The 26,096-nt window shown below is 35.7% G+C and overlaps 1 protein-coding gene across 2 annotated transcripts; it reads right to left on the bottom strand.

The window, feature by feature from the left end:
- Window positions 1–1,729: 1,729 nt before the first annotated feature.
- Window positions 1,730–2,883, bottom strand: LOC115448529 (flightin). 2 transcript variants are annotated; one of them, XM_030175980.2, is made up of 4 exons: window positions 2,724–2,878; window positions 2,433–2,654; window positions 1,967–2,233; window positions 1,730–1,844 (listed from the first exon to the last, which is right to left on the bottom strand). In XM_030175980.2, exons 2-4 carry the CDS (start codon window positions 2,636–2,638, stop codon window positions 1,829–1,831), a joined length of 489 nt encoding a protein of 162 aa, XP_030031840.1. In that variant the 5' UTR covers window positions 2,639–2,654; window positions 2,724–2,878; the 3' UTR covers window positions 1,730–1,828. The 2 variants fall into 2 exon arrangements, with proteins under 2 accessions (XP_030031840.1, XP_030031839.1); XM_030175979.2 differs by lacking the exon at window positions 1,730–1,844 and having other exon boundaries at window positions 1,877–2,233; window positions 2,724–2,883.
- Between the last annotated feature and the right edge of the window lie 23,213 nt (window positions 2,884–26,096).

Below are 26,096 nucleotides of genomic sequence, written 5' to 3'. Positions count from 1 at the left end.
GAAGCCTTGATGTTTTGACGTGTATGCCAAAACTGAGACGTACCCAGATCAATCGAAGTGGGCAAATATTTCAATGGGGGATAGATTGAATATTTCAAATAGTCAGTCCCAAGAATGCAACACGAATATAAGCAAAATTATTTAATTGAATTTAGTGGGGGTCTGTTGCCCACCTCTACTCCCTCCTTAGGCGTTTTCCTGCTTTTTCGTGGTACGTCCCTGTTCACGCCTATCACACGTCACTCATGTCTACTGCGGGTTTGTGTAAAACTCTGAAATACCTGAGGCGTTGTTGTTAGTTAAGGACCATCCATGAAAGATGGCATACTTAGAGGTGGGTCTGGCATTCGTGTTACAATGCAGGGACATAAGTCAGAAGTCGTGATGAATATAAGTAATAAAACTGAATTTCGAAAGTAGTTAACATTAAAATTTTACCAAGTTTATCATTATTATAAGATGGTACTAAGTTGCAAAAATTTCCATAGTATATTTTAAAAAAGGTAAAAATATTTGCTTATCCAGGAAATTGTCTATATTTCTGTTCAATTTCATTCAAATTAGTTCAGAATTTTCAGTTCCATTTTATAAACATTTAAACGTGTTAACTTTCGCCTTCATTATATCCGTAAGATTAAATCTATCAATCTGACGTAATTTATGTACGGCCCCTTACGCATTCTGACCCGTTGCGACACCGGCACGGCGCACTCTATTCTTGTCAACGAATGCCTAATCGACGCTCGAGTTGTCTTGGTCATTGTAACATTTAATTATGTTCAATTTGGCCGATTGCCTGCCTTACCTGCTAGGTAGTCTAACGCTTGGCCACCGCCCAAGCGATTACATTCACTGAACTGTCAAAGATAAGTTATTTTAGATATCTCGACATTGAAACTTTGAGCCTCGACCACTGAGTGGATGTGTCATGCAAATGTGACATTGAGCGACTGATTTTTTGTCTTACATTGCATATTTAATTTTAACAGCTGTCAGAATGTAATATTTATCGGATCAAATTCTGCTATTTACTCCCAATTTGTCGTTTAAATTAATCTCCTTTTTCAATATCAGTTTGATAAAGTAACGAGCGATTAATCATTGTAGCTAATTGCCGCAATTTTCTATCAATTAGTCGGATAAACATTATTGTATAGAGTTATGAAGGACGACTGATAAATTTGAGCCGAATTGTTCGCCTTTTGAGTATTTATCGATAAAATGTACGTGTTTAATTATAGTCCAGTTTTAATTTCAGCAACGAAAACAAATTACACTCTAAGGTAAACGCTCTTAAAAGCTTTTTAATGTTTGTGTCACCGTGAATACTTTTAACGTCGTATTGTTTTCTCTTACACCAGAAGTAAATCTTTAAAATTTTTACGTTACTACATTTAGAGGCAAGGCCAATTTGTATAGTAAACTAATATTGGGAGTAATTTTAGTAAGTTATTCTAATTCTGACATTTTGATCTTGAAATTTAAAGCGATGTCATACATTTCCTCAGGTTATTATTAAATCTGTGTTCCTCTAATAGGATTATAGACATAATATTAATTCCTAGTTATTCGCATTGCTGTGTCTCTCGCATTGCATCAAATAGCATGCATCAAAGCTAATTTCTCGTTAGAGGAACGTCACATTCGATGTCTCACAGCCAAACCTACTTACACGAAGACTCCATTCAGACCGCATTAAGTCGCAAGAGCACAGAAATGAAACACATAGTAACTTAAATAGAATTTATTGTCTTACCCAAATAAGACATTAAAATAGGAATGCGGACGGCTTCCGATCTATGGTGAAATGTTCGAGCGGCGAGCACCATCACGCCAACGTAATCCTGTAACATTGACAAAAAGGTCACGCCCGAAGATCGGAGCGGGTTCCACAAAGCGATGGCAAGCGGTGGTGTTAGTGCGAAGCTATATGGAGACCGAGTTGAATCCTAAGCGGGAATACTTCCTCGAGATGCGAGACTTTGTGTGGTAGCGCTGGAACCTGGCGCCTATGGAGATGTGGCGGAGGAGGACTTTGTCCTTGTTGTTAGTCTTCGCGGTGTAGGTGGCGGGCGTGTTGGCGAGGTAGGTGCGCAGCGCACGCTCGGCCCAGGTCTGCGCGCGCGGAATCTCTACCGGCAAACCCTTGTTTCGCTTATCCAAGTAACTGATCTGGTCGTCATAGTAACTCTTCCGGTAGTCGTACAGATAGTTGTACTGCAGGAACTTTGGCCTGGAACGGGAACGCGATTCGTTGTTAATTTATGAACGCTAAAATAATGAGCTTGTTATTATTTGATATTGAAAGCGTGTCTGTTAACCTGTAATAGTTTGCAAACATTGTGCTTTTGTATTTTGATGCGTGCGCTAAAGTCACATATGTTTTGTATGATGTTTATGTTGAGGTGTGATTCATTGTGGCAATATTGTACCTGATCCAGTGTTTGAATACGAGCCTCCTTGGCTCGTTGGACGCGTTTTCTGGTGGTGGGGGCTCGGCTTCTTCTGGCTTGGCTTCTCCTTCAGCTGGCGCGCCTTCCGCGGGAGGAGCGGCCTCACCACCCTCAGCGGGCGCGGCGGCTTCCTCAGCCGGAGCCTGGGGCTGCTCGGGTGTTTCTTCCTCTACGTCATCCCACATCTCGCAAAGGGGTACTCTGCGATTAGAAACCACTGGTTACAAATGATCACTGAGCATGAGCACACGTTCACGTCACACCACAGACCTAACTAAGATTGGAGAAGCGTGCGGAGCGGATGATCGTTCGTCTGCGACTGGCAGGCAGGCACGTTCCCTGATCGCGGTAGCAGCCTCCCGATTTATCTCCCTTCGACCCCACCTGACACCAGACGCGTTGCCAATGATGTTCTGTCAATACGTTGACCGTGCATTGTATCGAAAAAATTCCTCGTCGTTTTTATTTGTGTGCCAAATTTTTCTTTTGATGTAAAACACTACGATGATTGAACCGACGTAAAGCGGATATAATCGTTTGTTGTTATGGTATTTGTGTAATCCAAGTATGTCCGGGGCGCGGCGTTGTGGATGTCATTGTGATTATGCACGCAATTCAATTCAAATCCATACGCACGCGTTTTTTACAGCTGTCAGATGTAAAGACAAAACAAATACATTTTCCTGCACACCGAGTGGAGACGAGCCAGATTGTCATTAACTCCCGTGAATTCTGTAATGCTGGTTTTGTTTTATTGATTTATTTTTGTGACATGTAATTGTGATTTACTGCGAACGTTTGTATTACATCAGAGGACGTTGTAAAATATTAACGTTGTTTTAAAATTGTGTACATTGTATACATTATTCATGGCCGCCCATCAGTTGAAACATCTGCAATCAACGATATTGTAAAGCAAGTAATGTAATATATAATGTATGATAATTAAAATTACATTCGTGCATCATAATTTCGCAGCAAGTCAATCAACTTAAATAACAGAATAAAATATGGAAATATGTTTCATAAACAAATGAGAATATTCTTTAATTGTTCGGTGATTGGTTTCAAATAAAGCACTTCTTTAAACTAATGTTTATCGCACGTCACCAAAATGTAACGTGAGATTTTCTTTGTCTATTTTTAATTCGAGCTTCAAATTAGCTGAAAGGATTTCCATTAACGGATTATACTTTAATTTATAAACAATTAATCAATAATTTAATTTTACTCTTTCAATCATAAATTTGTGATTACATTTGAAATATACTGTACATTTTGTTGCACGAAAGGAACGTTTTAGATTAAAGGGTCAATTAAAATGATGTTTATATGAACATGGGCTCTACCCAGGTTAGAAAACATATCCGGAACGACTATTGCACTATGTCTCTAATTATAAGCCCAAGGCATCCTTACATACAAGATTAATAGCCTAATAAATCGTATTATAATCATAATGCATGTGACTTCATCTCCTAGACGCGATATCAATGAAGTAGGAGTCGCCAAGTTTATCCGATGGGTGGTTATTCGGTATCACTAACGTAGATTCCCCGGGGTTATGAAATGAGAAATGTCTAAGCCTTGTGCACGATGTTTGTGAAGCTAAACGTAGTAACCTGCTTTTTCTACTTCTGTTTATATGTCCGAGTTTGAAGAAAAGTACTTTGAGTTTCATTGCCGAGACATTATTGATTTTATATCTTGTGTCTATGATAAGTATAATATAAAACATGGTACTAAAACTTTTATTGCTCCTTGTTTTTAGTAGTAGGCATTTGGTTTATTACAAACTGCAGAATTGCCTTTAAATTAAGATTTAGCTAAATATATTTGCGATTTCCGTTATGTCACACGTTATTTTGTAGGTTATGAAATTTCGCGAGAAATCTTCATGATATACAGAATAGAGACCCCGATATCGGTCACTACGATACGCGCCGTGTATAAATAAAACCAGCTCTTGGATGGCCACAAATTTACGCGCTAATTATAGTAAATGATATTGACAAGCAATTTAAAGACTTCTAATGTGACAGATCTATAAATAATCGTCATTTGTATGTATGAATCATTTGTTGCGATTGCTGGATTCACATTGAATATGGATCTTACATGCATTATTTAAATTAATAAAGAGGAAAGATTTGATTTGTATGTTTGTAATGCAATAACTCAAAAACTATTTGACCGATTTCGAAAATTCTTTCACTAGTAGAGAGCTTCGTTAACCTCTGTGCTAAAGGTTTCTTTTTATTCAGGGAATAGCGGTTAACACGAGCGGAGTCGCGAACAAAAGTGATAAAATATCAAACAATATTATAGGAAATTTGTACTAAAATAACTACAAGGTCTCTTTGTAAACGAGAATTTTAGTATATGTCTATATGTAAAATTATGAAACTATTCTATTAAATATTTTTTTACGAGTAAAGCATGACTTGTTAATTAAATGAATTACATTGATTTTTAATTATATAACTTAATTGAAATAAGTAATTGAGGTTTGTAGCCTGTGTAACTACTGGGCATTATAAGACTTAACATCTCATGTCTCAGGATGGCCAGCGCAGTGGAATACCAAACAATACTTTGTAATTCAAGGTGTTGGATGATGTTTCTACTGTTCCTGAGCGTTCGTATCGCTTACCATCAGACGAAAGGCAAGCTCGTCTCGTCATTCAGAGCAATAAAAAAAAGAAGGTTCTTTTATTATACTATCGGCACAGAGCCCTAAAACAGTTTAAAATACCAGCTAGGATAGTATGAGAAGTCCCTCATAAAGTGCAATAACTCCCTAAGTTTAATATAATGGTTTAACATCGTGATATTAGTTTTCGAATAACATTTTTATAACTAGATAAGGTTTATTGCTACTCTTAAAAACTTGAAGTATCTTGTGTGGGATTTTTAATATTCGTTTAAAATGTTTTATATTTACATTTAAGTTTCGAGGCGGGTCCCGCGACTCATGTTTTAAGGACCATTATTGCTTAAAACATCACCACGATGAATTCCTATGCGCTGCTTCGGTGGCGCATTATATTCGTTACGAGTGCAGTACTAAGGTCTCGGGTTCGATCCCCGAGTCTGGAAGAGATATATTAGATTTTTCGACTCAATATTAGCCCGGAGTGTGGAATTTCCGCCCGATATGGGAATAGGCTCCGAGTCTATTCCCATATCGGGCAGAAATTCCACACTAAGAGCCTAAGGGTCGCCCCTCTATCATATGGAACAGAATACGCACGACGGAAAGTGTGGACACCAGTTGCGCCTCTAACTACTCCTTCGATGATTTAAGGCGTGAGTGTGTGTGTGTGTATGTATCATTAAGCTATGCTCATAATCTTAAGGCATTTGGTCTCATTATTATATTTAAATTTCTTGTAACAGGATCGGAACAGTGCTTGTTAAGGTATTGTTTATTGTTGCTTGTTGGTGGAAATAGACTGCGATGAATTGTCAATTGAAGCTTTTATATACTTGCATAAATGTAGAGAATACATATCAACTTACGTACAGCAAAACGTATGGATTTGAATTTTTCAGATTAGATGGAATTGAAACGAGAGACTATATTGGGAAGGTACGGAATGCAATCCGAAACCGATTTTCCCATCCCAGGAAATTGTATCGTTAAACCGGTAAGTATTTTAAGACTATACTATTGAAACGAAAATTAAAATGTGGATTTGGTTTATTATAACATTTGATTTGAGTCTTGATTACAAATATATATATATATTTTTTTTTTGCTGTAAGTGTTTGAATGTTTCTACAAGAACACGCAGGGAGTCAAAGCATTTAGATAATGTTATACAGATAGACTTATTTTTATATTAATATTAAGTCTACTTTTATGCCGATAAAATTTACAATGCAATATATACCAGCAAGGAATTATCAAAACAAAAATTAGCATATAATATTAAGTATGACTTGCCAGTTCATTATTTTGGCTCCCGCATTGCTATGGAGGGAAGTGGACAATTAATATTTCCAACTCCTCCCTATCTTTCTATTTGATTAATTTCATTGCGGGATAATGACAAATTAGTTTTCCCGAGACTCGCCGTGCTTCACTGCTCGGTGTCATAAAATGCGTGCCACTGCTGATCCTGGCTTACAGGAGTTGTAGAGGTGGGTGTGACGGCGGGAAAGTCTCTTGTCAATTCCAGAAGCTTCTCCGAGATCCCGGTTCTTGTGGCCTCCGGGTGCGATGGTAATGCGACGGCAAGCGGATAGCAAATGTGCTAAAAGTTGAAAATGATAATCAAGTATAGTAAAATTATTTAGGGCCTTGCTATACTTCGAACTAGTGCCAGCGCTCGTTTCAACTCATTTCACTATTAGTTTACTGGTGGTAGGTCTAGATGTGAGAGTCCGCCTGGGTAGATACCACCGCAATGTTTATTTCTTCCGCCAAGCAGCAGTGTGTAGTTACTGTTGTGTTCCGGTTTGAAGGACATTGTAGACAGTATAACTACTGGATATAATAAAATTAAAATCTCATGTGTCGGAATAGCGAGCGCTGTGGAACACCAAACAATAATTAATAATTAAATAACGGCGTACAGCATACGTTCAAAGCAATAATAAAAAAAGTAGTCTAACTTTACATTTCCAGCTTAAGTGAATGGGGGTATTGAAAAGTTATGTTGTGTTGCTTAATACGCACCGTACATAATACCAATGTATTATAAAATACAAATCATATTGTAAATATATAAATTCCTATAATCGGCACACTACCTACAGTCCATTATAATGGACGGCTTACAATTTCGCAGAAATTTTGATTTTGAATTTCGCAACAATAACTATTTGGACAGGATGTATTGTTTGGGCTTCAAATATAGACCAATTTATTGATAAATTTCGAAACAGCGGTGTTCAACGCGCCGCTCAAACGCTGTCAATGGCTAATCAACAGTGTAGGTAATTAAAACAATTTAAAGTTATTTTGTATGAAAACAAAATAAGTATTTACCTATTGAAAACTTAACGCGCAGAAGCCACCAAACCATCGAGAACCATATTAAAAATCACAATTAAGCGACGCATAAAAAGCGCCTGAAACTCCACGTGAATTCAAAAGAAAATCGATACAGATTTCCATTGGAAACATACAAAAGATAACCGACTTTACAGTCTACTTACATTATTCCCCGCAACAATATTGTGATAGAATGCGCCGACATTCCATGTATTAGTACAGGATTGCGGGAACAAAGGGTCTTTTGAGCTATTTCCAGAGCATAACAATGGGTAAGATGCATCGGTTGTCGTGCGACGTCTATGATGTCTTAATATTAACTTGAGTTCTTTGTGATACCTGCTCGTTAAAATGTATGAAAATTCTTACCAGTTCGATAGGAAGATTATTATTTCGCCTTCGTAATTGCCTCTCCGCAACGTGCCACTTTATTGTTGAATTTGCGGAGGTTATTTGTAGCTCTTTCGACTGGGAGAGAAGCTGTTATGGGTATATTTTTCTTGGATTGTATTCTGTGAAAAAGAATTATGTATATATTACGTGAAGTAAAAACCTTTTTACCCCTTTTAAGGATATTGCGCGCACGATGGAGTTTGAGATTTGGCATGATTAAAATTCATGTTGAGAAGTACAAAAACAGTCGGATTTCGACCACTGGACAACGACTAGTAACAATTAAAATCCATATCAGGCTGCAGGCGTTGAATAAATTTAGGATCGGTTAAAATACTCAATAGTATAATTAAATCAAGCCCACATAATATAACTTTTGTAATATTAGTTTCGTTTAAAAGTTTAGTGGGAGCCAATATTGACCGTGTTTCGATGCGTGTCCACTAGGCCATAAGACCGATTAAACCAACAATCCACCACTATTCTACTCACTCAAATGGTGGTAGCAATAACATGAAAAATTGTTGTGATTTTTCTAACACGAATAGTCTGATATTATAATATCAGCCCTGTATTATATACTGTCCCACTGCTAGGCTCGGGCCTCCTTTACTACTAAACGGGGTTAGGCCTTAGTACACTACGCTGGCTTAGTGCGGATTGGTAGACTTCACACACCCTCAAAACTCCTATAGAGAACTTCTCAGGTATGCAGGTTTTCTCACGATATTTTCCTTCACCGTTAAATCAAGCTATACTTCACAAAGAATACACACATAACTTTAGAAAAGTCAGAGTGCCTTTGGAAATTGAACCTGCGGACATTTGTCTCGGCAGTCTGTTCCACAACTAACTAGGCTATCGCCGCTTTTTGTCTTATATTTATTTAGTCTGATATTGGTTTGATGTAATGGAGCTGCAAATAGGATACTGGAATTCCCCGATTTAGCCACTACAGGGTGAGTTCAGAAAGTTGGGAGGGGATATTCTGGGAAGAAGGTGTGGAATGTTCGGGAGTCCGCATAGGCCTTAAAAATTGCCTCTTGGGGTTAAATGGAGTTGACAGTTAATCTCAACCAAGCCACTAAGAATTCTGCAACTTTGAAGTGTGTAGCTGGAACCCTACTCTAGTAGGAGCGATGTGAAAGAAGAAATATGAAACTAAAAACTTGGTGTTGGAAGAGTTCTTACCCCTTTAGCAAATTTGAGAAATTCAAACTTCAATTAATTGTTTAAGTTTATTTGAAGCAATGCCTCTGTTAAGGCCTCTGAACAATGCGGTTTCACATTACAACTATCAAATGTAGAGAATATTTATATTAGTTTTGATCATTTCAACACAGTTTTAATAAATAACTAATTACCTCAAATTAAGGTTCATAATGTCCAGTAACATGGCTACAATACCCTTGAAAGCTGAATACATGAGCTTTCGTTGCTTGACGGCAAAAATCAACATTGTGGTGATACCTACCCAGACGGTACCTGATCTATCCAAAATGCCAGCCTTTTCACTATTAAGCCAAAAAGATATTCACAAATGTATTAATAAGGTCTAAAGTTGAGTGGAAGTTTTAATGTATTTGCATTCGCGGTTCACTCGCTTTGAGTCAAGTATTGACTGCACTTTAGGATTTTGGGGCTTTACGGCGGGCGTTCAGGAACTTTGAAATATTGTATGCCTTATTGTGGCTTGTATACAGGATTTATGGAGGCAAAGTACCGCAATTGCGAAACGGTGGATGTTTATCAAAATCTCTGTGTTTAAGAGATTTGGTAAAGGTAACTTGTTTCATTATTAATGATTTTGTATCGTATTACTCATACTTTGTGTTTGAATGGTTTTAAAGAGAATGTTTATTTTAATATTTGTATGACATAAAAGACTATCGTTCTGCGGTAGTTCAAAGATATTGTCGTCAGTCTCGATATTATAACCGTGCATATAGGTCTTCTCTGAGTTCCAGACTTGCCATTTTACAAACTTGTTGAAGTTCAAATAAATTATAATGGTGAAACACTTAAAATAAAAACTTTAAAGTTGTTTACTTATTCGAATCATTGTATAAAATATTTTAAAATAGACTACATTTTCTTCTAATAAAGTCGATGTTTCTTTGAACGCTTTTATTAATAGCACTACAGGTGTAACCAGCAAACGTACCCTTTACCTTATTCTGGTACTTCTGGAAAAAATCAAATGGGTCACGGTAATATTTCAGGAATCGAAAGCATGCGAGCAGAGCTATTAACAAAATGTCCATAATAAAAAATGCCATTTAAAATCGATATACTATAATATAATTACCTTTTTTACAATTTTATTATCCTATTAAACAGTTTGTAGACAGTACTCATTACCTTTTGGAAGTACACATTAGGTATAGTATAACTTTTATGTTTAGTCAATATATATGACGAGTAGATTGACTCAGTTGCAAAACAAGCACTAAGAATCTAACATCTTAAGTAAACATTAGTATTATAATTGAACTGGCTTAATTCTCAAACGCATTCTCATAATCAAGGAATGTTAATACTATGCACCATGACGTTTGAGCATTAATTAAATATTAACAATCAAAGCTAGCTACAACTGTCTAATAAGCTGAGGAAATACTACTGTTTGGGATGTATAGTTCAGTTTGGGGTAACCAGCTGTAGTTGGGTTTATGTGGAAATGTTTGTAGTCATTTTTATATTTGGTTATGAAAACAGCAACTCAGTTCCTTTGCGGAAATTGCTTTTGAACTTAGCAGACTAAAAGTATAATTTTGTTTTACTTGTAGATATAAACAGAATTAGGATTCAACGCGGGTTATGTGTGGACAATGTAAAAAAATGTTGGTATTCCGTATTATGTTTCATGCATTTTGTAGTTAGTACAAATAATTAAAATTGTTGCGTCAAAACTATCATTATAATTATCATACATTATCATCGTACATCTACTGATTATATTTACAATTAAATTTGTTATGTAAAACAATAGTTGATAAATAATAAGCATTCGAAATGCTAAATTTCGATTTTTTCCCATATTTTGATGACATTCTAGATAATACTAACGGTTTGTCAAGTTAATTTTGGCACAGTCAACCAATCAATGCAAAGTTACAAACAAATTTAACTGATAGGACAATGTTTGTAAACATAAATTTTTAATAACCTTAATCTAGGAGCTGCATACTTCGATTCTAAACTGTCAGATCCTGGATTCGATTCCCATGCATTAGGATGAAGACATTACTTAATTTCAGAATCATTACCATACATTGTTACAACGTGCCATGCAAATAATCCTCTATATCTTTCCTTAATCCCGGAATGCATAAGAAAGTACAAAAACTAAATAGCAGCATGTAATAGCTACTACTAGGTAAAGCTTACTGCCAGCTCGTATAAAAAGAGCTCCTTGCTAGCTACTGTAATATGATGCTCAAAGCATTTCAGATGAGCCAAAAACGACGCAGCGGTGGAATTGGGCCACCTCGTAATTAGTTCTATCTATCATTTAATGCTCATTAGAGACACTTGTCAAACACTACGACGCTTTGAATGTCGTTTTCTATGCAGCGCGGTTTTAAATTTAACATCAGCTCATCCAGAGGCGCAACTGGTGAGTCGTCGCCGACACGATTCCTTGATGAATAGCTTCGTGAAACACATACCCATGCTGTCGTTTTTGTAATCGAATAGCTCAGTTATATTGAACTTGTTCTAGGAATCGAATCTAGAATGGTCTAAAGCGCAAGTATGCTGACACTAGATCTTTGAAATTATAGATTTAAATTTAAGCTTTAGAAATAAAAGGACAAAGGGGTCGACTGATAACACTACAGTTTCAGCTCAAGTAACAAAATGTTCGTCCTTCGTTGATTTTAATTTTGTTATAAACCAATGTGAGTGAGGTGATCAGATTTTTCCGCATAAATATGAGGAATTGAATAGATCGGTTTTCATTAATTATGTTTTTAGAGTTCGTACCTCAAAAGGAACCCTTATAGGATCACTTTGTTTTCTGGCCATCTGTCTGTATATTTCGACACTTTCTGAGGTATAGTTATGTAGGTATGATATCAAGTTGAAATTTACCTAAACTACTCGGATCTAAGGTTACATTCAGCTGTGAAAAAAATAAAACTTGTAATTCAACGCGATGAAAAGATATGTCGCATATTTGAATATTATTTAGGATTTAACATGAATATTAAAATCTATAGCAAATAGCAATATATATATAGCACATGTAAAAAAAATTATACTTTATACTTAAAAATAATTTATAAACACAAATATAAAACATAAAATTTTTTTTTTTTTACTATTATAAACTTATTGTTGACTGTAATATGATGTATATAACCGTCTAGGAATCGAAAGGCAAAACAAAACTTGCCAAGTTTATACTTATATAGTTGGTTACTATACCTACGAATTTGTACGACCTATCGGTGCGCGAGTCCAATTGCACTTGTCCGGTTTTTTAATGACAGCGGAACTCCAGTCGAGAAGTTTATATAACTAAACAACGCCGTTCGTAGGAAACATCTCCGGTATTACCGTTTCTTCTTTAATTGGCTTAGACAATATATAAAGGACTTGGGTTGTATGATCTTTCTCTTTGTCAAACATATAAGTACTAGAATCTGCAACCAGTAAAATCAGTTTTTAAAAGTTTGTAAAGAATTAGACGTGTTCCATGACTCTTACTCGATCTTTAAACGCAAGATTTACGAATTACTTTCATAACCCTCACAATTACATGGTTTCTCTCACCTAATTTATTTTTTTGTTGTCCTAGAAGTAAATCTTTTCTTTTTTATATCGTATCTGTAGTTAAAAAAAATGTTCATTATTATTAATATTATGTTTACTTTCTTGAGGTCCCATAAAAATATGCTACTCGCTAAGTGTTGAGGCGAATGTTATGTACGCCGTACTTGTACATATCAGTCGACTATAATAATTGTTTAATACTAGTGAATATGAACTGTTATTATATGTACAATGTGGTAGTGCTAACAAATAAATAAAGATGAAATGATCATGCATATTGCATACGTTTAAAGAATCATATTAGTGTGCGTAAAACTGATATATTTATATGTGCAGTCTAGTAATAGTATAGATTTATATTTAGACGATATAAATCTATACTATTATATAAAGCTGAAGAGTTTGTTTGAACGCGCTTATTTCAGGAATTTCTGGTTTCAATTTAAAAATTCTTTAAGTGTTTGATAGCCCATTTATCGAGGAATCTTTCTAATATTATATAATTAACACACTCGTTCACACGCACACGCACTCGCACACACATACACTATTATAACAAATTCATATATTGTATGTGTGCGCTTCGTTTACAGAATTTCTAACCCTTTGTTAAAGTTCTTTTTTCTTATAATTCAGTAGAGTTAGCAATACTTACTAAATAAAATGATAGTCTAAGGCAACCTGTACAGAAGAGCGAAGTCTTCCTAATACAAGCTATTATTTTGCTTAAAACGAGACTTCATACCTTTATGTGAAATGTAACCTACACTTGCTAACGAATTTTTTTTATTATAATATCACGCTATTACCAAAAACATCGATGAAGAATGTTGAAAAAACGGAGAAAAATATTCCTTTTGAAAGCTATTGCGTGCGCTGCGTACATGGTTAAAATTACGTAATTATCACCTACGACGGAATTGTTCCTCTTGAAAAATTTTCAAGAGACTTTCATTTATAATATAAATAAAAGTCTCTCGTATCATCCCTACCTATCCTAACGCAATAAACTCAAAAACTACCGAACGTATTTAATTCTTTTTATTGCTTTGAATGACGAGACGAGCTTGCCGTTCGCCTGATGGTAAGCGAGACGACCGCCCATAAACAGTAGACACCACTTTGAATTACAAAATATTGTTTGGTATTCCATTGCGCTCGCCATCCTGAGATATAAGATTTAAGTCTTATTATGATTAAATTTAGTATGGAGATCATTTCAGATTCTGGTAGTGATAATTCAATTTGATTATGTGTATTATACTTTCAATATAATAGTGATACAAGAAGTTACATAATATTTAAACTTTTAACAGGTATAAGGCGCATCCTTTCTAGATAGTCTAAGATAGCCAGTTACAAGTATTACTTTTAATTGGCATCGAAGTGCATAAATCTGTTGAACCAATCAACTGTGAATTTTCCCTCGAAGTTTACAGTAACTAGTCTCTAAGAGATTTTGTTTACTTTACTTGCTTACATTTTGAAACGAAATGAACATAAATATGAAAATGAAAAAGTAAGTCATTTAATATTATGAAATTAATTGTTTGCAGATAAACATAAATCAGTATTAGTGTTTTATAACATTCTTATTTCGGTTACGGAGTAGATATAATTTGTCAACAAGGTTTTTATACCATCAAAAACTTTCATTCGTATTTTTTTTTATTTAAAATATTATATATATTATCTTTATCTATATATATAAAAATTAATCCCCATTTCCCTTGGTCACGCCATCACGCGTGAACGGCTGGACCGATTTCACGATTTTTTTTGTTATGTTTGTTATTATCAGGAGAAGGTTCTTATGAAAGAAAAAAAACAAAAAATTACGCGGAAAATTAGATAATTTAAGAAAACTTAACGAAAATATTAATTTTATACAACTGCCAATTGTTTGAAATAATTGTCAGCGATTGACAGAATGCGCTCTGCAAATTCATAGTTAAGACGGGACGATGTCTGTCGGGTCAGCTAGTGATTAAATAACAGTATTCAGTCTGTGAAAGCCCCTACGCCCAGATTCGTTCAAATCGTGAAATAAATTTGCATTTTTCAAAAAGTAATATTATTTTCACATTCAACTTCTAGTATCACATTATTGTCCTCTACATTCAAAAATATTTTTCTTCACTTAAAAATACTTAGTACTCTAGTAGACTGTCTCGGTGATGTAGTTGTGTTGCGCGAGCAATACAATATTACTCAGAGGTGTGGGTTCAAATCCGGTTCAGGTAACTGATATTGTTTTTTTGCCTGGAATCTGGAATTTTGGCCAGATACGGTAATAGGCTCCATATCACATTGTCGGACGGAGGCTAAAAACGGGTGCACCTCTGTCTACCCTTTTGGAGATAAAACGGTAAAATATTAACCATCTAAGATCACACGATCGATTCTCATATTATCTTCTCGTATCGGTAGTTAATACAAATAATCTGGCTTCAATCACTGAACTGTTTCGATACTTGCGATCATGCCAAACCACAGCATGTTCTATAAAGTAATGTTAATATTATTCATAAATTTCTTATGTTTACGCGAATGTTATTCATTGAAATTAAACTAATTTTCGGATTCTATCGCGGTTAGTATTTTATTTTTCTCCCGACGTTTCGGACAAAACATCCTAATTTCAATAGGGAAGGTGGTTGGAAGCTTGCACAAACCTGGGACCCAGTTCTACATTTAATAAAATCGGAACTAAAAGACCGGCTGTCAGAATTTAAGACACTGTGAGCTCATCCTGTGTAGATCGGACCACTAACAGCACATTTTTTTTAAAAAGTTGTATAATTGTAAAATGTAGGTAGATATTGTAACTTTGACTTTACGGATGAACAACACCTCAGTCCCCCCCGTGACCATGAAGGCTGCAAAGTCTTCGAAACGTCGGGAGAAAAATAAAATACTAACCGCGATAGAATCCGAAAATTAGTTTAATTTCAATTATTAATAAACTTAAAAATTTACATACACCGGTGGCGTATTTATATAGATTGGGTTCCACGTCTTAGGTGGTATGCGAGTGATGCTATGTGATGTTGCATCAGAAGTAACAGAAAAGACCTATGACCTATTTTCTATATGAGTTCTCGAACTGAAAAAAGTATGTCACTTTATCAGAAACATAAATATAATCGTATTTAGAATCTTGGTTTGTTTCCAATCAGACACTAATAGTGTTCATTTCGACAAAGTTTAGAATTGAAATTTGTACTCAAGATATAATATGGTGAAACGATAAATAATAAACTTTCAAACTCTCGAGAATAGCCTTCTGCTAGTATTTAGGGGTTGGACTTTCCATATATATTATAATTCTCTTTGGGTTGAACCTTTGAACACTACAACGACGCAGTCTTAGTTGTCATACATATAATTGTCATTCATATGACACATAAGTTAGAAATGTTTATATAATATTTCCTACTTTCAATTTTGACATTGGCATAATCATCGTCTGCCGACGATGGAGCCACAATCTAAAAATTGAATTGAATTATATAACATTATTTTATTTATGATTAACGCGAGTTATAAATGACAAAGAATACATACGTAACTTTAAAAAGTTAAAAATTTGTGCCTTGGTTTTTCAACCTACGGACCAAAAGATCCGGGACGTTCATCCATTCGGATATCCGTCCCGACAGTCTGCTATCGAACTATATGGTGTAAATTGTAATGTTCATCTTAAAACATCATCGGTAGGTGATTTGAAAATGTTCTTCTTCTCTGCCTACCCCCTAAATGCACTAAAACTTCCGTTCACATTTTCAAAATTCATTACTTTTTCCGTATATATATGTGTCGTTTGTTTTCCAATGGTATAACATTATCTATAATGTTTCTGATCGTTTGAAAAGATCTTATTTGCGATGTTTGTGTTTTCACTTCTTTATTTATAGTTACTTGCTTCTTAACAGAACTCTTCAGTTACAAAGCTAGCACAAAACTAATTGGATGGTTACAATTATAATCCATGTTTATGGAAATGCTACAATTTAAGGCCAGCAACATTCAGCCAGTGACTATCCGCTAGTAACTTTGATATACTGTGTACAAAGTGTTAATAAATAAATAAATATACAGAAACCATCAGCATCATAAAGATTATCAAATACGATAGTAACTTAATTCTATATAATATGTTAATGTTCGAGTATTTCTAAAGTCTATCCTGAATTTTGAAGGGGATCCATTAAAGGATTACCAGCTTTTACGCATCACTGCATAGCACTCACATTAATGTACTATTTGTAATATTCTGCTTTTAATTATGGTCAGACATAACAAAAGTCAGTTTATAACTAAATGAGTAATACATAAGCTTCTTTTGGGTACTAATTGGTGACACAAGGAGCATGTGTGGAGGTATGCATGTAGGTATGGAGGATGGATTCCACGTAGAGGAGTTAGCAGCGAGTGACGCTGCGTGACATCAAAGGGGAGCATTCAATCAGAATTCTCAACAAGTAGCAGTAAAGAGCTATAGCTTGTTTTCTATCTGAGTTATTGAACTGAAAAAAATGTTACGACCATCTCTGTCATATTAAATAAATGAAATTGCATAGAAGATAATGAATCAGGCGTAAACGTGTTGTGGCATCCAGTTTTAAAAAGTTTAGTAATCCACCATCATAATAACTCGTACTTTAGATTCTCAATAAGGCTGTCAAATTTTTTGGCAAATATAGCGATGTCAGTGTTAACCACATTGACATTTTCAATATTGAAGGGAATTTGTCCATATAATCAAATATCCACTCACTGAAGATAAACTTAATTATAGCAAATGCAAGTTACAAATTGTTTCTCAAGTAGACGATATTGATCTACCCAACGTACGAGTTCGTCTTTGCTTGAAGTTCTTGAGCTGTCCTTATTTATGTTACATGAATGTAACAGTTTCTATTTGAGTTATCGGTTTCTTAATTAGATGATTGACATAATTAAAGTGCTTTCTCACGTATTAAAAAAGGGGAGAATATTCTAGACCATCCTTCGTCGCACGACAATATAAAACTAATGGAACAAATTCTTTGCAAAAGTACAAATTAAAAAACTTTATTTCATTTACAAACTGGCCGTTCGTCCATCTTTAAATCAAATAAAAGGTTTGAAACACAAAAGAACATACCTTAAACTGCAAATGCATGTTTTTTTGAGGTCTTTTTGATACGAATAATTAAATGATGCATGGCATAAATAACTAAGCAATTAAAACTTTTGAGCAAAGCGTACAGAGTACAGATGGAGTGAATTAACGCACACTGAAAAACTAAAATCGTTTTCTCCGAAACTCACATAATTAAATGATAAGCTTCATACACGGAGTTGCAGACATCGTTTCGCAGAATATTTACTTTTGATGTTGCATTTTATTTCCATCTTATTTCTGTTGGATTAATTTTATTGCGAGTTAAGATTGATTAGTGCTCATAGACATTCGCTCAGCTTCACCGCTCAGTGTCATAAAATGGTACTGCCGATTCTGGTACAATGCGTGCCACTGCAGATACTGGCTTACAAGAGTTGCAGTGCTGGATGTGAGGGGAATATAGCCTTACGTTGGATTTACTAGCTTTAATGCTGTGTCCACGCTGATGTATATTATGACCACATCGAGACAATGGGTAGGTGTGGTTAAACGTTTTAAATCAGAATGTGGTCCGTAATAGCCTGACATACAGGTATAGTAACCGAGTTCATGAGGCTATACACTAACATTATATATTTATTTTATACGCGCTTTATTTTTAGCAGTATAAATTATGTAATAGTAGCGTCATGTGACATGATTTTTTGTGTGAATCTGAAATCAATCTAATCTATAAATGTAAGACTTTGTTGTTAAGTATGTAACGAGGTGATGATCTTTAAATACTTCGTAAGTTATAGCTAAGTACCATTTAATCACATCAACTTAAACAAATAATCCGCACGCAGTCCATTCGTATTTCCATCCATTTTGAATTCGCTTGCCACAGACAGAGAGGGAGACACCCCTATTTTTACGTCTGGGGTCTGAAATAAATGTTAAATTGTTTTGTAGCTGGCTCTCGAGCTAATATCGTGTTACTTCATTACGGATGCGATGCGCAACAATAATATTTTAATGGTGTAGTGATAGTTAAATTGACACTAGCTGTTGCCCGCCGCCGTGCCCGTGTGTATTTCCGATTAGAGGTATAATTTATAATGATAATTGAAGAAGTGTTTGAAAGACAGCATGAGGGACCTACTGAGATTTACACCCAAATTAATTAAATAAAATATATATTACTAAAATCGTAGATTTTCTGTGTCCGGTCATAAAATAACGCGATGAATGGTTAACGAAACGTAAAATAATAAGTGTTGAAATTTTTCTTTGTTTTTCTGTTTGTCTTCAATTGAGGAGGCCTATGTTCAGTAGTGAACGGCGCAGGCTGATTGATAGTCTATGTGCTGTTTGGCGAATCACATCAGTTGGCAGAGGCTTGTCTATGCACTGGTATTGCATGAGTCTATGGCGGCGTGTAGGTTGCCCCCACTGTAGAGGAGCAGATGGTTGCATTTCTTTATGGAGGCCACTTACATGTCTTTATAAGTCTATGGGCGGCAGTTGCCGCTTGCTCGTTTACCTAGTTATGCAATAAAAATAATTATAGATACAAAATCGAATAACTGAAAATATTAAATTTAATTTTGTGTACCATTTATTTAATAAATTGTTAAATGTCTGTCTAACATGCCTAAAATGATTTTCCAAATAAATGCTCGGCCAAGGTGCAAATTGAAAATGAATAGCAATATTAACAAGTACATATTTATTAATCACTAGCTGACCCGATAGACGTTGTCCCGTCTTAACTATGAATTTGCAGCGCGCATTCTGTCAATCGCTGAAATTAACTTTTCTTAAATTTTCTTACGTTCCGCTCAACTTCCTTAATTTTTTCTTTCATAAGATCTTTCTCCTGACAATAAAAAACCCAAAAAAAAAAATAGTGAAATCGGTCGAGCCGTTCACGCGTGATGGCGTGACCAAGGGAAATAGGGATTCATTTTTATATATATATTATATTTATTCAAGACGAAGACTGATAATATTTATTAATTTACATAATTTATAAATCTTTGTCTCAGAGTGATGTTGGCCACACACCTCTCTTATCTCAGCACAATAACAAGCATCTTATCCTTAAAATGCCTGTCAAATGCGGTAATCGGAAGCGCCACACGCTTCCACCACCACGTATTCCGGAGGCGTATAAGTTCACATAGACGACGTAGTGGGCACAGCAAATATAATAATTGTTAAAAAATCTTTTCCAAATCGGTTTTTTTACAAATAAATTATGTATTAAGGTTTTCATAATGTACTAATGAACGTGAGATTAGAAACAAAAACAAAGACGCGCTCTTATTCTCAGAGGTAGGCAGACGCACTACTACGGCACTCTGTTTTCGTCATATGTGTTCCGTCCCATGATGTGATGGGGGGCGACCCTATCGCTATATCACGTACAAATTCTAGACTTCGGGCTGATACTGAGTAGAAAAATGTAACATCAATTTGACCCGGGATTCGTACTCCGGACCTTAGTAGGGTATCATACCGCACTCGCAATACATGACGCCACCAATGCTGTCGTTCACGAAATATTTCACTAACGTGAATTCAGAGAGGTATTTTGAACTGACAGGTATATATTTTATTTGTGTGCGCAACATGGATAGAATACAAACGTCGCGGAATGTTATTCGATACATGCAGACACGGCATTTCAGTTAAAACAATGTTTGAATATTGTTTTACGCTCTAATTAAATTTTGTGTTCGGCATCAAAATAACATCAGGTTTATTACATGCTCTGGCTATGAAATAACTACCTTGCAATGTTGTTTAAATAAAGGTTTTTTTTATTGAAATCGATGAATATTATTATTATGATCGGTTATAAACGGGAGTAATTTATAGAAGATAGGTCTTTTATATGTGAAAGTTCGACTAGGTAAGGTACCACTGTAATGTCTATTTCTACCGCCAAGTAGTAATTTGTACTCACTGTTGTGTTCCGGTTTGAAGAACAGTGTAATTATTGGACATAATAATACGTAACATCTCATGTCTCAAGATGGCGAGTGAAGTGGAATTCCAAGCAATACTTAGTAATTAAATGCATTGGATGGTGTTTCTACTGTTTACGGGCGGTCGTATCGCTTACCATCAGGCGAACGGCAAGCTCGTCTCGTCATTCAAAGCAATATAAAATGTATATATATATATAACGGTGAAATTATTAAAGGGTGGATTTCTATTGGGCAGATACTTACTGTACATTTAAATTGTGCTATATTTTATTCTATGGATAAATTTTATTTGATATTGAAAAATCACATTAAATAATAACGATCATCCTGTGTATGTTTGCGCTCGTTTTCGTACCGGTTGCTCCATTTAGGTATGTTTCGACCTTGATGCGCCGACTCTAAATTGTTGCATGACTACGCAAGGAATTTTCATTATAATAAGCCGCAAATGCCAATTAACATTGAAATATGCTTGAAGGGTATTGCATTTACTGCCTGCGATTCAGGAATTAGCGATGCAGCGACAGCTATCGGTAAAGTTTGGTATTAGTGTGTTGATGTTATATTGTTTTAGTACCGTAGCGGCGGAGATGAATCGATTTTTGTTGTTCTTAATAATAGATGGCGCTTAATACAATATTAGGTAGTGTTATAATGTGTACTTGACAGTTTCTTCATGAATTAGGTAACAGTAATAGTCACTTTGTTACCTATTATCAAAGAGGAAACTACCGTAATTTATATTTGATAAACAGCAATTTTTATGGTTTTTGTATACTATCTATATGGACTGTCATATACTTATCTGTAAATGTATCAAAAAATACATTTTATACGTACACTTAGTTTTTGGCTCTACCAATGAATACAACGCGCAACTATACACTTAACATTAAAGAATAAAAATCACAAAGCATTTCCAAACATGCCAGTCGAAATAAAACATCAAGTTGACAATCCATAACGATTTCGCATACGAATACACAGACTGATGGACAGAATGAAAGGGGAGATCTCTTTACTAATTAGTATAATACGTACCTGTCCACAGCCTGCGGCGCCTTTGTCCGAGCTCCCTTCTGCCATTATTGATTTCGCGGACAGTCGCGAAGCAATATAGTTGTTGGGAATTTTATAGTTTTTAAATTTGATCACGCTACGTCCGTGGTTCTATCTATAATTTTGTTTGCTGATATTTTTATATACATTTTTTGGCGATCGGTTGAATTTTATAGAAGTTGTGATGCTATCTTTTTGTAGCTGAATTTTAGTCAAATTGATAGCGTAAAAAATAATTGTCATAAATAAAGCAATACTTATTAAAAAGTGCAGTCTAAACATTTTCGACCGCTTTAATTCTTTTACACTTTACCGTATTCACTTTAAAGCTATGAGGTCGTTTAATTTTTACAAAGAGTCCGCCTTAAGATGACACCTTAAAGATTCAATTTCCAATTCAATCGATCAAGCCATTAAGGACTTTATCCACTATAAATACATCAAAATGTCTATATAGATGAGAATATCAGATCAATTGAATTACCTATTACGCGGAAATTCTGCCAATGAACAATACAGATTTCGCGAAATAGGGGGAAGCTTGTGGGGATGGTTCTTAAACGTGACACTGGAGGGAGACAGTTCGATTACAATATTGGTCTGGATTGTGCATCATCTGCACGTTGTTTTCACCGAGAGGCTTCTATTATTTATATATACGCGTATGGTAAAGTGACTACTGTTGATGGTCAGTAAAGTGACTACTGTTGATGGTCAGTAAAGTGACTACTGTTGATGGTCAGTAAAGTGACTACTGTTGATGGTCAGTAAAGTGACTACTGTTGATGGTCAGTTAAGTGACTACTGTTGATGGTCAGTAAAGTGACTACTGTTGATGGTCAGTAAAGTGACTACTGTTGATGGTCAGTAAAGTTCCCCCATTAATAACACCCAGTTTTCCACACTAGACCCTTTCAGTATTAGTTTAGGTGACTAACCCTTTGTTAGTCACCTTTCAGTATAATCAAACACATATACATACACACACACACACACACACACACACACATCATAATCTCACAATAATAGATCTTTGTTCTTTTATTTATGTCTACTTTTGCAAACTAATTTATATAATAATGTGTACTTCGTAATTGGCGTACTGTATCATTTTTATATTTCATTATGTTTCAATTGTAAGCTGTGAAGGACCAAATAAATAAATAAATAAATAAATTAAAGTAAACAGAAATAATTATGCCGGCCTGTTTGAATTACCGCGTAGTGCTGAGATGGTTGGGAGTGGAGTGGATTGTCTAGAGATTGGTGGTCGGTTTGAAAGCCCCCAAGACACGCAATTGACTTTAAATTATGTGTATATTGTTCGTATAATTACTAATTGTTTTAACAGTGAAGGAAATCGTGAGAAATTCCGATTATGACTTTCGAACTTTTTGCCACTATCATGCTCAGTTATGAACGTAAGTCATGTCCATTATTAATATGCGAAATCTGGTGAGAATCAATCTTTTACTGACATGTTCAGGTAAAAATATATGAGTGCACTATAAATCAATGAATCCCTCTTAGCTGAATTTCGGCCAGGGTGGCCAATCTCAACGAATAAGCCAGATACGCAGGAGGATAGTGCACAAGTTTGCGCGCAATACACAAGAAAACTCTCAGTTCCTTCACCTTCTTCCTTCAGTCCGTAGAGACGACAATCTGACGTAACCGGAGAGAAATCAGGCGCAGTACCAAGGGCTAAACGTACTTACTGAAACACGAAGATATCTCACCGCCAACTTCCTGACTCCGAGCTGGGATCATATAATTTTTAGATGGTCTTGATTATTTTGGCCCGACCCGGGATTCGAACCATTCAGGGTTCGAATTCCGGTTCGGGAATCTCAGCGCGGTAGCCGCACTCGTACCGCGTACGAATTACAACTACGCCACCTATGCAGTCAAATAGTGCATACAGTACGTATGACTAAATGCCCACACGAATTTCGAATGTTGAACTATCGAATGTCATTCCTGATGAGGGTGAGTTAGGAAGAAACTAAGATTTCCCTCCTGCGGTCAGTACTCAGCTGTGTGCTAACCGAAAGTACCAAATAGAAAAGGGCAATGTTAATATAATGAGAGTTTGTGATTGGTTGTTAGCCACGTTTGATCTGTTGAATGAATGAGGAAAGGGACAGATCATATTTTAGTTTGTATCTTATATCCCTGATCCATAGGTAAGGGTTTTTGATAACTAACGTAATTGTTTTAAAATGGTTTATCAATTAATCGTTTTAATTTGAAACGACCTAAGCGTCAAATTATACCTCGATATCTGGAACACACTTGCACGGCTACGTTAGTGCACGTACGCGATTGTGTGAGAACGCTGTGTCACACCATGCCTCGATTGAAAAGCGATATATGTCTTTATTCAGTCCTGGCCTTAAAGGATGCGAGTCAAAAGAAAAAAAAGAGCGAGGCCCGGACTGGAGCAAAAATAAGTTCCCCGATTAACATTTTCGTCATTAAGATCGTAAAAATTGGTCCTCCAGGGCACCGCGCGAGGCCTCTGTAAGGCTCCGGGCGGTGTCCAGGTTCGCCTTCCCCTAAGGCTGCCTCTGCCTTTATTAGTTTCGCAGGTACGTTCACTTATTTGATACTTCTACTATCTAAAGTACGCAGCTGTTACATATCTAGACTAGTTGACCCGACAGATTATGAATTTGCAGCACGCATTCTGTCAATCGCTGACAGTTATTTCAAACAATTGACAGTTATATAAAATTAATATTGTCGTTAAGTTTTCTTCAATATTCTAATTTACCGCGCAATTTTTTGAATTTTTCTTTCATAAGAATCTTCTCCTGACAATAACAACAAAAATAATTGTGAAATCGGTCCAGCCGTTCACGCGTGATGGCGTGACCAAGGGAAATAGGGATTCATTTTTATATGTATAAGATAGATAGATAATAGATAGATCACATACTCGAGAACCTTCCAAATTCAAAATTTACAGTAATTTACGGAGTTTAATTTATATATTAAAAATTCTCGAGCTAGAATTCTGATTTCCAAAATAAGACAAAGACTAAACCTTCTTAATTACCTTTTGTAAATAAGAACGGACGAAACTACGAACAAAGGAGAGTTTTGATGAATAGGAATATGATATTTGATAATTGACGGCCGGCAGGTACGTTAGCGTTTGGTTACGAAGTTTGTGTATCTAGATTTATGGAATAGGTATTTGTTAGGTTTCGTATTCGCGTCCGTCTGGGCAGATACCAACCCAGTGAATCGCATTTAATATCGACCTTATGTGCTTTGTTATAACATTTTGTCGCAAGCTTGGTTCTGTAAAAATGTAATTGAATTCTCTCGTTATTCATTTTTGTCTCGTTAATGTATGCTCTAAATCTATACTATTATATAAACCTGAAGAGTTTGTTTGTTTGAACGCGCTAATCGCAGGAACTACCGGTCCAAACTGAAAAAATATTTTTGCGTTGGATAGCCCTTTGTTCGTGGAGTGCTATAGGCTATATATCATCACGCTATACCCAATAGGAGCGGAGCAGTAATGGCTAATCTCAGGAACTACCGGTCCAAACTGAAAAAATCTTTTTGTGTTGGATAGCCCTTTATTCGTGGAGTGTTATAGGCTATATATCATCACGCTATACTCAATAGGAGCGGAGTAGTAATGGATAATCTCAGGAACTACCGGTCCAAACTGAAAAATTCTTTTTGCGTTGGATAGCCCTTTATTCGTGGAGTGCTATAGGCTATATATCATCACGCTATACCTAATAGGAGCGGAGCAGTAATGGCTAATCTCAGGAACTATCAGTTTGAACTGAAAAATTATTTTTGTGTTGGATAGCCCTTTGTTTGTGGAGTGCTATAGGCTATGTATCATCACGCTATACCCAATTGGAGCGGAGCAGTAATTGCTAAACTCAGGAACTACCGATTCGAACTGAAAAAATATTTTTGTGTTGAATAGCCCTTTGTTTGTGGAGTGCTTTAAGTTATATATCATCACGCTATGACCAATAGGAGCGGAGCATTAATGGCTAATCTCAGGAACTATCAGTTTGAACTGAAAAATTCGTTTTGTGTTGGATAGCCATTTATTTGTGGAGTGCTATAGGCTATATATCATCACGCTATGACCAATAGGAGCGGAGCAGTAATGAAACATGTTGCAAAAACGGGGACAATTTATTAGTTTTGAGAGCTTCGGTTGCGTGCGCTGCGTAAACGGTTAAAGTTATGCAACAATGATGTACGACGGGATTGTTCCTCTTAGAAAGTTCTAAAAAATATATTATAAAACAAAGTCCCCCGCTGCATCTGTCTGCCTG

Source organism: Manduca sexta, chromosome 27 (assembly GCF_014839805.1).
Source record: "Manduca sexta isolate Smith_Timp_Sample1 chromosome 27, JHU_Msex_v1.0, whole genome shotgun sequence".
Taxonomy (NCBI): domain Eukaryota; kingdom Metazoa; phylum Arthropoda; class Insecta; order Lepidoptera; family Sphingidae; genus Manduca; species Manduca sexta.
The sequence above is the reverse complement of the archived record's forward strand: the minus strand, read 5'-3'. Positions and strand labels throughout refer to the sequence as shown.

Excerpts from the sequence above, each read along its gene's own strand:
- LOC115448529 (XM_030175979.2), bottom strand. The coding sequence starts at position 2,638 with ATGTGGGATGACGTAGAGGAAGAAACACCCGAGCAGCCCCAGGCTCCG. Across the intron at positions 2,234-2,432 it reads GTATTCAAACACTGGATCAG|GCCAAAGTTCCTGCAGTACA; the intron begins GTACAATATTGC and ends TTCCCGTTCCAG.